Here is a 15,009-nt window from a genome sequence, read left to right as displayed (position 1 = left end):
CCAACAATTTTCAATTTTTTGATATCTAACACCATATACTATCAATTCTGGACAAGATGCAGGGTGCCCTCAGGCTAGACGTTAGTAGTGTTTGACGATTTTTGACGCAGAAACATGCTTGGCTTGGCTGTATTTTTAGTAAAAAACACTGTTTATACGAAAAAACATGATTATCTAACCCTACGAATGAAACCAGTATTTTTTACAGAAAAGTGTATTAAACCTTTGAATACACAATATGACGAAATTTAGTTTTGGCTATTGAACCTGGAAAAACATGTCTGACAAGGCTTGCAGTCGTGATATATATAGATACCTACCCATGGTAAGGCATGTCCCCGTGAAACTGCATACATATTCTTGTGTAATTCCTTATACATCTCTGATTGACCCAAAAATGGGCCAATCAGAAACCTGTCTGCTAAGGCATACACAGGTCCTAGTAATAGATGAGTGACCTGGGTAAGGTATGTATCATTGAAACTGTACATATATCCATACCTCAGGCTTGTAGGTTTCCTTGTATAGTTGAAACCAACATAAAGGTTACTACTTTCGCCCCCTAGTCAGCACCTTCCTCTTTAAGCTAAAGTTCGAATTTTGTTCCAATTCTTTAAAAATGACTCCTTAATCACAAAGGCCGTTAATTTATTAGAATAAATAGCTCTTATGAAAGTACTAGAACATATTTGGCTTAAAGGGTGAGATATTGACTAGGGGTTGAACCCAATCATATACGTAATATTTTCTGTTCGTTTTAAGTTTTGATGTTGCTCCTTACTTTCATTTGAAAAACTTTTTTTATTTAATTTCTGACCTTTTTCTTTAATAATGCTTGGAAATCCGGCGCCCCTTCATAGCAATGTCCCTTCCCCCATGAAATTTGCTTCATGGAAAGAGCCTCCCATACAACCGCCAACCCCCCCCCCCCTACCAGAAAAAATCCCCCTGAAAACGTCTGTATACTTTCCAATAACCAATACTATATGTTAACATAGGGTAAAGTTAATAAGTTTCAGCCCTTCTCCCGAGGAGTTCGGGGGATTAAGTCATACTAAAAGACATAGTTGTTATATTTTCGACCGTGCTGAACAAAATGGCTATCTCAAAATTTTGATCGGGTGACTTTGGGAAAAAAATGAGCGTAGGAGGGGACCTATTTGCCCTCCATTTTTTTTCACTTAAAAAGGGCACTAGAACTTTTGATTTCCGTTCCAATGAGCCCTCCGACGATATTCTAGGACCAATGGGTCGATACGATCACCCCTGAAAAAAAAAAAATAAACACGCATCCGTGATCTTTCTTCTGGCAAAAAAAAAAAAAAAAATGCAAAATTCCACATTTTTGTAGATAGGTGCTTGAAACCTCAACAATAGGATTGTATAACTTTTAGGGGGTCTTTCCCCCTTTTTTCCAAAATCAGCCAAATTTTCTCAGGCGCGTAACTTTTGATGGGTAAGACTAAACCTGATGAGACTTAAATATTTGAAATCAACATTAAAATCTGATTCTTTTGATGTATCTACTGGTATCAAAATTTCGTTTTTTTTAGTTTCGGTTACCATTGAGCCGGGTCGCTCCTTACTTACAGTACGTTACCACGAACTGTTTGATAGATGTAAGAAATGCAAACACATTAGGTAGGCTTTAGAGGCTGCCTAAAGCAGCATGCTGGCTTGTAGGTGCTATAGGATTGCCAAGCGAGGGTTCACTGGGCAATTGAGTTGAAAATGGTACTTGGTGAGTAAGGGCAAGAAGCCTTTTATTACTCACACAATCGTCCCATCGAAGCCCCTCAATTCAGCGGAGTTGATTTGACTGAAAGCCATCTATCATACTCAAAATGTTGGACTGGAGGGACCATGTCTTGGCCACGTAGAGAAGGACTAAACTCAGAGATGCATTACATATGGGCATATTCGTATGCCTTTAATAAGAGCCGTCATTTGAAATTGTAGAAAAAATATAGGTTAAGCTAGTGATCACTTCAATTTGGGCTGCAAAAACTGTCATAAAGCCTGGGAAGTAATCAGGGCTGGCGGTCCTACCGCTATTTATCTTTATTTTTTTGACAGTTTGCTCTGAATCCCACATTTGCAACTTCTCCCTGCAAGGTTTTGAGAACATCTGCCAGTGGTTGTATGAAGTCGGCAACGAACGCCAGATCACCTACAAAGCTGGTATCGGTCAGATATCAATTTCTAAGTTTGAAGCCGAAAGACAAACAATCGGCTGCACAAGTACAATGATGAAATCTATGACACAGTTGAACAAATCATGGTCGGCAACATGCCCTTGTTGTACACCAGCCTTGATGGTAAATGCCATGCTCCACTGTCTGTTAACTTGAACGCAGCTCTTGTTCTCATTGTACAGCTCTCCCAACAGTAGACAACATTTGGCTGGCAGTCTGGTGGAGGGCAACATTGGCCATAGGGATTTACGGTGTAAAAAATCAAAGGCAGCCTTGAAATCCACAAAGGCTATATAAACCTACCTCAAGGAGGATTCAAGGAGGACCTGGAACCGTGGGGAGGATTCAGGAGACACGGTCGGAGATGGGACAAAGACTGGCTGAAGATCGCCGGAGAAGCTGCAGCCGACAGGTCCAAGTGGTCGTCGGAAGTCATTCCAAGATCCTTTGGTGCCGGGCAGGACAGTTCATCGTCTGGTTCCCGCCGAAAGTAAAAGTAAGTGAGTAAGTAAACCTACCTTTGAAATGCTCTGATTTTCTTTACCAGCTGGCAGTCAGCTCTGGATAAATCAAAAAGACTTACTTTGTTTAGGGATATCTAAGATAATTTTGGAATTACTTTACCTTTTAAATGCCTTAAGATATGGAATCAGCTTCGAGCTAATTGTCTGCTGATTTGTAGTAAGGATGCTGGGGAGAATGAGGAAAGCTCCAGACACCAAGGTTACCTGACTGTTAAGAGGTTGAATTTTAGATTATGGGAAAGATAAGTGGATTTTTGTGATAATGGGATGGGCACGTCCTCATTATAGAGCAGCAGCAAGAAAGATTGTAGTAAAGACAATGATATTAAATGTAGTTTTTTACTTTTCATTTTTTGCTTTTTATTTTTGTTTTACTTTTTGCTATTGCTTTTTTATGTGGCTTTTATAGAATTTTTTTAAATACAGATCATTATACTATGCGAATCAAGCTTTGTAGTCCATTCAAGGAGCATCAAGTTAAACAGAGTGAGAGCTGAACTGGGTGGTAGCTTCAAAGTTATTTTAAGGGTTAAGCACGGATATTACCAAAAAAAAAACTTTTGAAAAAATGTAACTATGATAACCATATTAATTCAATATGCTTGAAAATTTGACAGCTTTGATATTATCTTTCCTGCCTTTACCCAGAGAAATATTTTGGTAATCTAACAGAATAAAAACACACCTAAACTATAGAAAGGACACTAAGAGTAAAATAATAAATAATAATATGACATTGACGTACCTAGCCCTTCTGGTTTAGGTAGTTCACTCATTTCAAAATTGTTCGTTATCGAAAAATTCTTCCTTTCCTTCACGTTTTCTTGATTATTACAAGGTAATTCCGAAAATAAAAAAGAAGAATTTAGAGATAAAGGATGTGACGACAAAGCATCAGGCAATGTAGAAAAAGCACTAGTTTCAGCTGATTTTTTGCGTTGTAAAGGTAAGAATTTCTTTTGTTGTAAGTTTTGTCTGGGATTGAAAATTTTTAAATCTCCACTGGGATGGCAGTGCCCTTCTGCATAGACAGTATTATTTAGAGGTAAATATAAGGAAGGAATATCTTCCCTTGTGCTATCACTTGTATGTCCGATTCGCACGGCTAAATTAGATTTATCATTGTCAATTTTGAAGTGCGATGGACAGGAATCACTTGAACTTGTCATTCTTTTTGCACTAAGTTTTTCGGAACTGTTAGATATAACACAATGGCTCTTTGCATATGATAGTCTCTCTACTTCAATTTTATGCGTTGAAGGTGGAATTTTGTCACTAATAAAACGATGTCTAGAGTATATTTGACTGTTCTGATTACTATCAGAACGTTTGGGCGGTAATTGAGGCATTCCAGATTTCACCGTGTCTAGTTGCTTCAAGTCACCACTACAACGATATTTTAATCTGGGACAATTTCCCGAACTTTGAACTGCAAAATTTTCCATTCGAAGCAATTCAGAAAACTGAGCTTCAGCATCAAGTATATCTTGGTATATTTTACTAGGGTTCTCTTCAAGCGTAGTTTTACTAGAATCTTTTACCACCTGTTTTTGAGAATCTGTTTGTTGTCTAAACTCCTCAAAAGAGTTAATTTTCTCAAGTGGAGGCATTTGTTCATCATATGGGAGTTGGAAATAATTGATTTTCCTTTGCTGGTTTTGTATAACTATATTTTCTACTGGCTCCATTCTTTCTTTTCTGGGGTTCTCGAATGAAGCAATTTCTCTGATACTTGCCTCTAACATGTTGGTAAGCTCCGTAAATGCTTCGAGAGGACTGTAAGAGAATGAGTGTAAATATTCTTTAATACAGAAGATCAATGTTGACAAAAGTCAAATAAAACTGAAAATACGATGCTCAATTAACAGGACTAAATTATTTTGTATATGGACCAAAGAACTTACATCTAAAAATTATTTTAGACAATGTGGCAATCTGGTTTATGTCTGAAAGCATACAGTAAAGCTATCAATTCAGCTATTCAGATGCCGAATCAATTAACTTTAGTACAAATGAATGATTTTGATGAATGATATTTGTTAACAAAGCCAATTTCTGTCTAAATTTAACTTGTGAGACTTAAAAATTAACTGACATTATAAAGATTTGAAATGTGATTGTTCTTACGTGTTGTTGGTATAAAAAATATAGTTATTAGTTTTGGAATTTAAAGATGTTGACACCACCGAGTGGAGAGGGGGATTATTCATTTAAAAAAGAGTAATTTGATAAAATTTGACAATAAACGAATCTAAATACATTGTCCATATTCGACATAAGGAAGAAAAATAAAAGAAAAAATCCGGAACATTTTTTACCAGCCTTTTTGTAAACCACTATCAAGATGAATGATGCACATTTTTTGTCATTTTATTCATTGTTTGGATATTTCATCAATTGAAAATACAGTAAAAAAAATATGATAAACTCCACTCAGGATCTGCGGATACTCGGAAAACATACATTTTTAATTTCTCATTCCTTATTTCAATTGACCAAAAGAAAATAGAAAATCAACACCCGCATAGGTGACATTTTCACGCTTCTAAGAAAATTGCCTAAAAGCGTTTACTAAGCTGTTCTCAAAGGGGGATTGCCAGGCAATTGCATGTTCAACTAAAATTTGATCCTCATGATCTACATTGGCTTGTTGACCCTCCGTTGAAGAACAGCTTAAAAACGGTGTTGAACAATCACCTCAGAAGCATGAAAATGCCCCATACCACCTTTAGGCGTCACAGCGACGGTGTGGCTAAGTTCTAACGAAATAACACAAATTTTCCGATTTTTTAATTAAGAATTTGCTAAAACCTGGCTAAACCTTAGAGCTAAAATGTGAATCATTCCAATTTGTATTAAATGCTAGAGCTATTAAAGATTCTTCATTGTCAAACATGTAATTTGAAATAAAATATTGGGTCTGAGTAATTTCTTGATAATGATACTACGCAGCTTGATAATGAAAAAATGTTTGAGAGTTAAGAGTATCGACAGGTTCTACCTTTTTAATTGTAACTAATTGACATGATTACAAACTAATTCATTGAAATAATTTACACAATTACAAAATTAAACTAACAAGAGTGCGACTTAACCCAAATATATTCCAAAAATATTCTCCTATTTCATATTTCTTATGATTGTGTTCGTTGCTCAACGCAAAACAGCTGTCCTCCAGCTGTTTATAAATTTAGCGGTAATAGCAGTAACTTGGAATAATATTTTCAATGAGTTCAGGAAAAAACAAAGTAGGTCTCTTTGGATCCTTTCATGTTCCAAGTTTTTCATGAAATTATGGACACAGCGCTAAAGCTTTATACATGTGCAATGCCATAAAAAAAATTAATTGTTCCAATAGTCATAATGTCAACAATAAAATCAGTAAGACCTGAGTGATAATTCAGGCATTACCAGTGCCATTTTGTAACCTTAAGAGGTCCAAAAAATTAACAATTCTTACCCACCCTCGATTCTGGGGGAGGATCTAATTTGGTAGGGGTCAAAATGGCTTCAAATTAAATTGTTTGACGACAAAAAAAAAACTTTATAAAAAAAACCTGCTAGTTTCCAAGGACACACTCCCACGCAGTAGTGTGCTTCGTTCTTTAGCTCATTATAATGCAATCAACAATTTATTTTCTACTGACAAATTAAAATGGGACATAAATTAAGTAAAAAAAAAGAATTCGCTTTCTTAGAATGTAAATAGTAATATCGAAAATTAAAACAAATACAAAGTACCTTAAAAAAGACGAAGAGAAGGGGCTAGTCCCCCCTTAATATCTCCACCTTTTAAGCTAAAACTTATCTTTTGCTTACAGAAAGCAAATATTACACAAATATTACTAACGTAAAGCGAATGTACCTACTGTCAAAAGTAGGTACATAAGTATATTCATACTTTTAGCTTTATTATATATATATATATATATATATATATATATATATATATATATATATATATATATATATATATATATATATATATATATATATATATATATATATATATATATATATATATATACATATATATATATATATATATATATATATATATATATATATATATATATATATATATATATATATATATATATATATATATATATATATATATATATATATATATATATATATATATATATATATATATATATATATATATATATATATATATATATATATATATATATATATATATATATATATATATATATATATATATATACTATCTGTAACACACAAGAAAAGTGAAGTTTGGTTAATGCTAGTGAAATAAAACAAAATAGGATAAAAATATAATAGTTTAGAAACAAATTTCGGTTATATTTGCACATTAGGGGGGGGGGGGGGGGGTAAAGCATAGCATATATTAAATTCGTAACCTTTCCCAACCTAGATACCTTCCCCTCCCCAACCCCAATAGTTTTAATATTGTAAACGCAATGACAATCACGGATTTCAATATAATACTCTATTGAAAGAAACCTGTTCGACTAGTTTCTTAAGCATCTTCCCTATATAATATGGCGCGTGTGTTACAAGGAGTACAGAAGTACCATACATACATATATATATATATATATATATATATATATATATATATATATATATATATATATATATATATATATATATATATATATATATATATATATATATATATATATATATATATATGTGTGTGTGTGTGTGTGTGCATTATTTTATTTTTGTTGATTAACTGTAGCGTAAAGACTAGGATAGTAATATCCTAGTATTTAGGATAATTGTGAAAAAAAAAACTTGTTTATTAGCCCAAAATCTTTTGTCAGTAATTTGATAGGAAATATCAAAGCTGATCTTTGGCCAACTCGTGTTTTATCAGAGGAGTAAGGCCTTAATAGTTCCAAACTAAAAACTCAACCATTTATCTTGAAGCTGGTCACTCTTCTTTGGTCGTACCTGAGTAGAGGAGGGGGTGCCAGTCGTGTCAGCACACCATATATGGGCATAGAGTCATTAGGGAGAATGATTGCGTAATCGGTCAATGACCTCTTTCTCCAGGTGTGTTTTTGGCACGCCCTCAGCGAATGTCAATGTTGTTATTGTTTCCAAGCCAAATGTTACGAGTTCCCGGGAAACAGTTAATTAATGTCTGACAGATGACGTCAAGTTAATTAATGTCTTTGATACATTTCCAAAGAGAATTGTCTCCGAGACAAAGTTTAAAGTCTGACAGATGATGTCATGATTGATTGATTGACACGAAAGGGGAATTAATTTGTTGTTCTAAAGAGAATTGATTCACGAAAGGGAAATTAATTTGGACTTCTAAGAAGAGAATCGTTTCCGAGGCAAATGTTTTGATCTTAGCGCGCGAAAAGGTTTCCAAATAATTGAAATGCATTAGTGCAGAGATGCCTAACAAAAGGAACATGCCGAAATTCCGTTTAGGGATAATTTTGGCGAAACCGTTTAGCTATTTTATGGAATTATTTCGGCGAAACAGCTAGAGACATTATAAAATATGATTTTTGAAGAGATTTTAGAAGAGAATTTGAGTGTGGTCGTTATAATACACAAGTTCTATTTGAACAGTGTTGCGAGGTCCTCTACCCCAACCCCAAAGGGTTCCAATCCTCCTACCCCAACCCCGAAGGAAGCCTCCGGTGCTCAAAGGTCCCCCACGCTCCCAAAGGCCCTCACCCGGTCCCCAAAGGTCCACCGGGCTCCCAAAGGGACCCCAGACCCCCAACGGACCCAACGGACCCCAAAGGGCCCAATCCGTTCTCAAGAGCCCCCGGACCCTCACAGGTCCTCCACCAGTTCCCAAAGCCCCTCTCCCGGTCCCAAAGGTCCACCAGGCACCCAAAGGGCCCCAGACCCTAAAAAGGCCATACCCGAGCCTCCAAAGGTCCGCCACCCGTCCCCAAAGGCCCTCGCCCGGGCCCAAAGGTCCACCAGGCACCCCAAGGGCCCCAGACCCGAAAAAGACCCTTCCCGCGCCCTCCAACGGCCCACGCCGGTCCCCAAAGGTCCACCCGACACCCAAAAGTCCTCCACCGGTCCCCAAAGGCACTCCCCAGGCACCCAACGGGCCCCGATAACTCTACCCCCACCCCGAAGGACGCCTCCGGTCCTCACAGGTCCCCCAGGCTTACTAAGGACCCACGGGACCCCCAAAGGCCCTCATCGGGTCCCCACCGATCCACCGGGCTCCCAACGGGACCCCCGGATCCCCAAAGGGTCCCCCGGACCCCAAAGGTCCTCCCTCGGTCCGCAAGGGTCGCCCCGACCCCCAACGGACCCACCGGGCCCCAAAGGGCCCAATCGGTGCTCAAGGGCTCCCCGGACCCCCAAAGGCCCTCACCCGGTCCTCAAAGGTCCACAGGGCTCCCAAAGGACCATTCGGTCCTCAAGGACCCTCTCAGACGTGCAAAGACCCTCCCCAGACCCCCAAAGGCTCACCCCGGTCCCCAAAGGTCCCCCCAGGCTCCCATATGACCACTCCACCCCTCAAGGGCCCCAGGATCCCCAAAACCCCACCCCCGACCCCACCAAAGACCCCCCTCGCCAATTTTAACACTTTTTATGGCTTTATTATATCCTTTTAGAAAAAGTTCCTTTCATAATGTCCCGCCAAAACCCATTTTCCAACTTGAAGTACTTATCTTTTTCACCCACTTTCTCAATGAAAAAGAAATTAGTTTTTAATCAATTCTAATTTTCCAAATAATATAAAAATTTTCCACTTTAGTTCAGATCTGTCTCGAAGAGATGAAAAATTTAAAATACTATTCCAAATTTTTCGCAGAAGATAAAAAAAGTTCAAGTTTTCTTCTGAATTTTACCAAAGAACGTGCTTCAATTCTAATTTTTCCAGAGAAAACAAAATCTTCCACTTCAGTTCTATATTTCACAAAGACATAAAGAAATTTAAAGTTAAATTCTAAATTTTTAGATGGAAGATAGAAAAAGTAATACCATACTTGTGAATATTTTCACGGAAAATAAAAAGTTCTAGTTCAATTTACAATTTCCTCAACGAAGTGAAGAAAGGTTCAAGTTCTCTTCTGAATTTTACTAAAGAACACGCTTCATTTCTAATTTTTTCAGAGAAAACAAAAATCTCCCACTTCAGTTCTTTATTTCACAAAGACATAAAGAAATTTAAAGTTCAATTCTAAATTTTTCGGTGGAAGATAGAAAAAGAAATACCATACTTGTGAATATTTTCCCTGAAGATAAAAAGTTCTAGTTCAATTTACAGTTTCCTCACTGAAGTCAAGGAAAGTTCAAGTTCTCTTCTGAATTTTAATAAAGAAAAATATTCAATTCTAATTTCAACAGATAAAATAAAAATCTTCCACTTCATTTCTTTATTTCACAAAGACATAAAGAAATTTAAAGTTCAATTCTAAATTTTTCGGTGGAAGATAGAAAAAGTAATACCATACTTGTGAATATTTTCCCGGAAGATAAAAAGTTCTAGTTCAATTTACAGTTTCCTCAATAAAGTCAAGGAAAGTTCAAGTTCTCTTCTGAATTTTACCAAATAACATGATTCAATTATAATTTTTTCAGAGAAAACAAAAATCTTCCACTTCAGTTCTTTATTTCACAAAGACATAAAGAAATTTAAAGTACAATTCTAAATTTTTATGAGGAAGATAGAAAAAGCAATACCAGACTTGTGAATATTTTCCCGGAAAATAAAAATTTCTAGTTCAATTTACAATTTCCTCAATGAAGTCAAGGAAAGTTCAAGTTCTCTTCTGAATTTTACCAAAGAACACGCTTCAATTCTAATTTTTTCAGAGAAAACAAAAATCTTCCACTTCAGTTCTTTATTTCACAAAGACATAAAGAAATTTAAAGTACAATTCTAAATTTTTCGGTGGAAGATAGAAAAAGAAATACCATACTTGTGAATATTTTCCCGGAAGATAAAAAGTTCTAGTTCAATTTGCAATTTCCTCAACGAAGTGAAGAAAGGTTCAAGTTCTCTTCTGAATTTTACTAAAGAACAAAATTCAATTCTAATATCACCAGAGAAAATAAAAATCTTCCACTTCAGTTCTTTATTTCACAAAGACATAAAGAAATTTAAAGTTCAATTCTAAATTTTTCGGTGGAAGATAGAAAAAGTAATACCATACCTGTGAATATTTTCCCGGCAGATAAAAAGTTCTAGTTCAATTTACAGTTTCCTCAACGAAGTGAAGAAAAATTCAAGTTCTCTTCTGAATTTTACCAAAGAATAAAATTCAATTCTAATTTCACCAGAGAAAACAAAATCTTCCACTTCAGTTCTATATTTCACAAAGACATAAAGAAATTTAAAGTTCAAGTCTAAATTTTTCGCTGGAAGATAGAAAAAGAAATACAATACTTGTGAATATATTCCCGGAAGAAAAAAAGTTCTAGTTCAATTTACAGTTTCATCAATGAAGTCAAGGAAAGTTCAAGTTCTCTTCTGAATTTTACAAAAGAACACGCTTCAATTCTAATTTCAACAGAGAAAATAAAAATCTTCCACTTCAGTTCTTTATTTCACAAAGACATAAAGAAATTCAAACTTCAATTCTAAATTTTTCGGTGGGAGATAGAAAAAGCAATACCATACTTGTGAATATTTTACCGGAAAATAAAAAGTTCTAGTTCAATTTACAATTTCCTCTACTAATTCAATTAACGTTAAATTTATCTTCTGAATTTTAAAAAAGAACAATATTCAATTCTAATTTATTCAGATAAAAAAAAAATCTTCCACTTCAGTTCTTTATTTCACAAAGACATAAAGAAATTTAAATTACAATTCTAAATTTGTCGGTGAGAGATAGAAAAAGCAATACCATACTTGTGAATATTTTCCCGGAGAATAAAAAGTTCTAGTTCAATTTACAATTTCCTCAATGAAGTCAAGGAAAGTTCAAGTTCTATTCTTAATATTAACAAAGAACATGCTTAAAGTATAATTTTTTTCATAGATAACAAAAATCTTCCACTTCTGTTCTTTATTTCACAAAGACATAAAGAAATTTAAATTACAATTCTAAATTTTTCGAAGGACGATCTAACAAGCAATACCATACCTGTGAATATTTTCACGGAAGATAAAAAGTTCTAGTACAATGTGAACGTTACTCAACGAAGATAAGTAAGGTTCAATTTCTCGTCTGAATTTTACTACAGAACAAAATTCAATTCTAATTTCACCAGAAAAAATAAAAATCTTCAACATCACTTCTTTATTTCTCAAAGACAGAAAGAAATTCAAAGTTCAATTCTAAATTTTTCAGTGGAAGATAGGAAAAGTAATACCATACTTGTGAATATTTTCCCGGAAGATAAAAAGGTATATTTCAATGGCCATTGTTCTCAACGAAGTTAAGAAAAATTCAAGTTCTCTTATTAATTTTACCACAGAATAAAATTCAATTCTAATTTAAACAGAGAAAACAAAAATAATCCACAAAAGTTCTCTATTTCACAATGAGATAAAGAAATTTAAAGTTCAATTCTAAATTTTTCGGTGGACTATAGAAAAAGCAATACCATACTTGTGAATATTTTCACGAAAAATAAAAAGTTCTAGTTCAATTTACAGTTTCCTCAATGAAGTCAAGGAAAGTTCAAGTTCTATTCTGAATTTTACCAAAGAAAAAAATTCAATTCTAATTTAAACAGAGAAAACAAAAATCTTCCACTTCAGTTCTATATTTCACAAAGACATAAAGAAATTTAAAGTTCAATTCTAAATTTTTCGGTGGAAGATAGAAAAAGTAATACCATACTTGTGAATATTTTCCAGGAAAATAAAAAGTTCTAGTTCAATTTACAATTTCCTCAAAGAAGTGAAGAAAGGTTCAAGTTCTCTTCTGAATTTTACCAAAGAACAAAATTCAATTCTAATTTCACCAGACAAAATAAAAATCTTCCACTTCAGTTCTCTATTTCACAAAGACATAAATAAATTTAAAGTACACTTCTAAATTTTTCGGTGGAAGATAGACAAAGTAATACCATACCAGTGAATATTTTCACTGAAAATAAAAAGTTCTAGTTCAATTTGCAATATACTCAACGAAGTGAAGAAATGTTCAAGTTCTCTTCTGAATTTTACCAAAGAACAAAATTCAATTCTAATTTCACCAGAGAAAAAAAAAATCTTCCACTTCAGTTCTCTATTTAACAAAGACATAAAGAAATTTAAAGTACAATTCTAAATTTTTCTGTGTAAGATAGAAAAAGTAATAACAGACCTTTGAATATTTTCACAGAAGATAAAAAGTTCTAGTTCAATTTACAATTTTCTCGAAGAAGTCAAGGAAAGTACAAGTTCTCTTCTGAATTTTACTAAAGAACAAAATTCAATTCTAATTTCACCAGAGAAAATAAAAATCTTCCACTTCAGTTCTCTATTTCACAAAGACATAAAGAAATTTAAAGTTCAATTCTAAATTTTTCGATGGAAGATAGAAAAAGTAATACCATACCTGTGAATATTTTCACGGAAGATAAAAAGTTCTAGTTCAATTTAAAATTTCCTCAATGAAGTCAAGGAAAGTTCAAGTTCTCTTCTGAATTTTACCACAGAACATGCTTCAATTCTAATTTTTTCAGAGAAAACAAAAATCTTCCACTTCAGTTCTTTATTTCACAAAGACATAAAGAAATTTAAAGTTCAATTCTAAATTTTTCGGTGGAAGATAGAAAAAGTAATACCATACTTCTGAATATTTTACCTTAAGATAAAAATTTATAGGTCAATTTAAAATTTTCTCGACTAAGTGAAGAAAAATTCAAGTTCTCTTCTGAATTTTACCAAAGAATAAAATTCAATTCTAATTTCACCAGAGAAAATAAAAATCTTCCACTTCAGCTCCTTATTTCACAAAGACATAAAGAAATTTAAAGTACAATTCTTAATTTTTCGATGTAAGATAGAAAAAGTAATACCATACTTGTGAATATTTTCCCGGAAGATAAAAAGTTCTAGTTCAATTTACAGTTTCCTCAATGAAGACAAGGAAAGTTCAAGTTCTCTTCTGAATTTTACCAATGAACAAACTTCAATTATAATTTCTCCAGAGAAAATAAAAATTTTCCACTTCACTTCTTTATTTCACAAAGACATAAAGAAATTTAAAGTTCAATTCTAAATTTTTCGATGGAAGATAGAAAAAGTAATACCATAGTTGTGAATACTTTCCCGGAAGATAAAAGGTTCTACTTCAATTTTCAGTTTCCTCAATGAAGTCAAGGAAAGTTCAAGTTCTCTTCTGAATTTTACCAAAGAACATGGTTCAATTCTAATTTTTTCAGAGAAAATAAAAATCTTCCACTTCAGTTCTTTATTTCACAAAGACATAAAGAAATTTAAAGTACAATTCTAATTTTTCGGTGGAAGATAGAAAAAGCAATACCATACCTGTGAATATTTTCACGGAAGATAAAAAGTTCTAGTTCAATTTGAATTTTACTCAAAGAAGTGAAGAAAAGTTCAAGTTCTCTACTGAATTTTAATAAAGAACAAAATTCAATTCTAATTTCACCAGAGAAAATAAAAATATTCCACTTCAGTTCTTTATTTCACAAAGACATAAAGAAATTTAAAGTTCAATTCTAAATTTTTCGGTGGAAGATAGAAAAAGTAATACCATACTTGTGAATATTTTCCCGGAAAATAAAAAGTTCTAGTTCAATTTAAAATTTTCTCAACGAAGTCAAGGAATGTTCAAGTTCTCTTCTGAATTTTACTAAAGAACAAAATTCAATTCTAATTTCACCAGAGAAAATAAAAATCTTCCACTTCAGTTCTCTATTTCACAAAGACATAAAGAAATTTAAAGTTCAATTATAAATTTTTAGGTGGAAGATAGAAAAAGTAATACCATACCTGTGAATATTTTCACGGAAGATAAAAAGTTCTAGTTCAATTTAAAATTTTCTCAACGAAGTCAAGTAAAGTTCAAGTTCTCTTCTGAATTTTACTAAATGAACACACTTCAATTCTAATTTCACCAGAGAAAATAAAAATCTTCCACTTCAGTTCCTTATTTCACAAAGACATAAAGAAATTTAAAGTTCAATTCTAAATTTTTCGATGGAAGATAGAAAAAGTAATACCATACATGTGAATATTTTCCTGGAAGATAAAAAGTTATAGTTCAATTTAAAATTTTCTCAACGAAGTCAAGGAAAGTTCAAGTTCTCTTCTGAACTTTACCAAAGAACACGCTTCAATTCTAATTTTTTCAGAGAAAACAAAAATCTTCCACTTCAGTTCTTTATTTCACAAA

The 15,009-nt window shown here is 33.5% G+C and overlaps 1 protein-coding gene across 2 annotated transcripts in view; it reads right to left on the bottom strand.

Annotated features, from left to right (window-relative positions):
* The window catches only part of LOC148940771 (uncharacterized), a 220,014-nt gene that overhangs the window by 59,064 nt on the left and 145,941 nt on the right, over positions 1 to 15,009 (bottom strand). For both annotated transcript variants that reach the window (XM_089105283.1, XM_089105284.1), the window contains exon 5: positions 3,465 to 4,495. In XM_089105283.1, coding sequence (XP_088961409.1) covers positions 3,465 to 4,495 — 1,031 coding nt within the window. The remainder of the gene's footprint in view (positions 1 to 3,464; positions 4,496 to 15,009) is intronic.

Source organism: Artemia sp. Qi Xiang Cuo, chromosome 19 (assembly GCF_049724085.1).
Source record: "Artemia sp. Qi Xiang Cuo chromosome 19, ASM4972408v1, whole genome shotgun sequence".
NCBI classification, from domain to species: domain Eukaryota; kingdom Metazoa; phylum Arthropoda; class Branchiopoda; order Anostraca; family Artemiidae; genus Artemia; species Artemia sp. Qi Xiang Cuo.
Note: the sequence above shows the minus strand (reverse complement) of the source record. Positions and strands in the feature narration are given on the sequence as shown.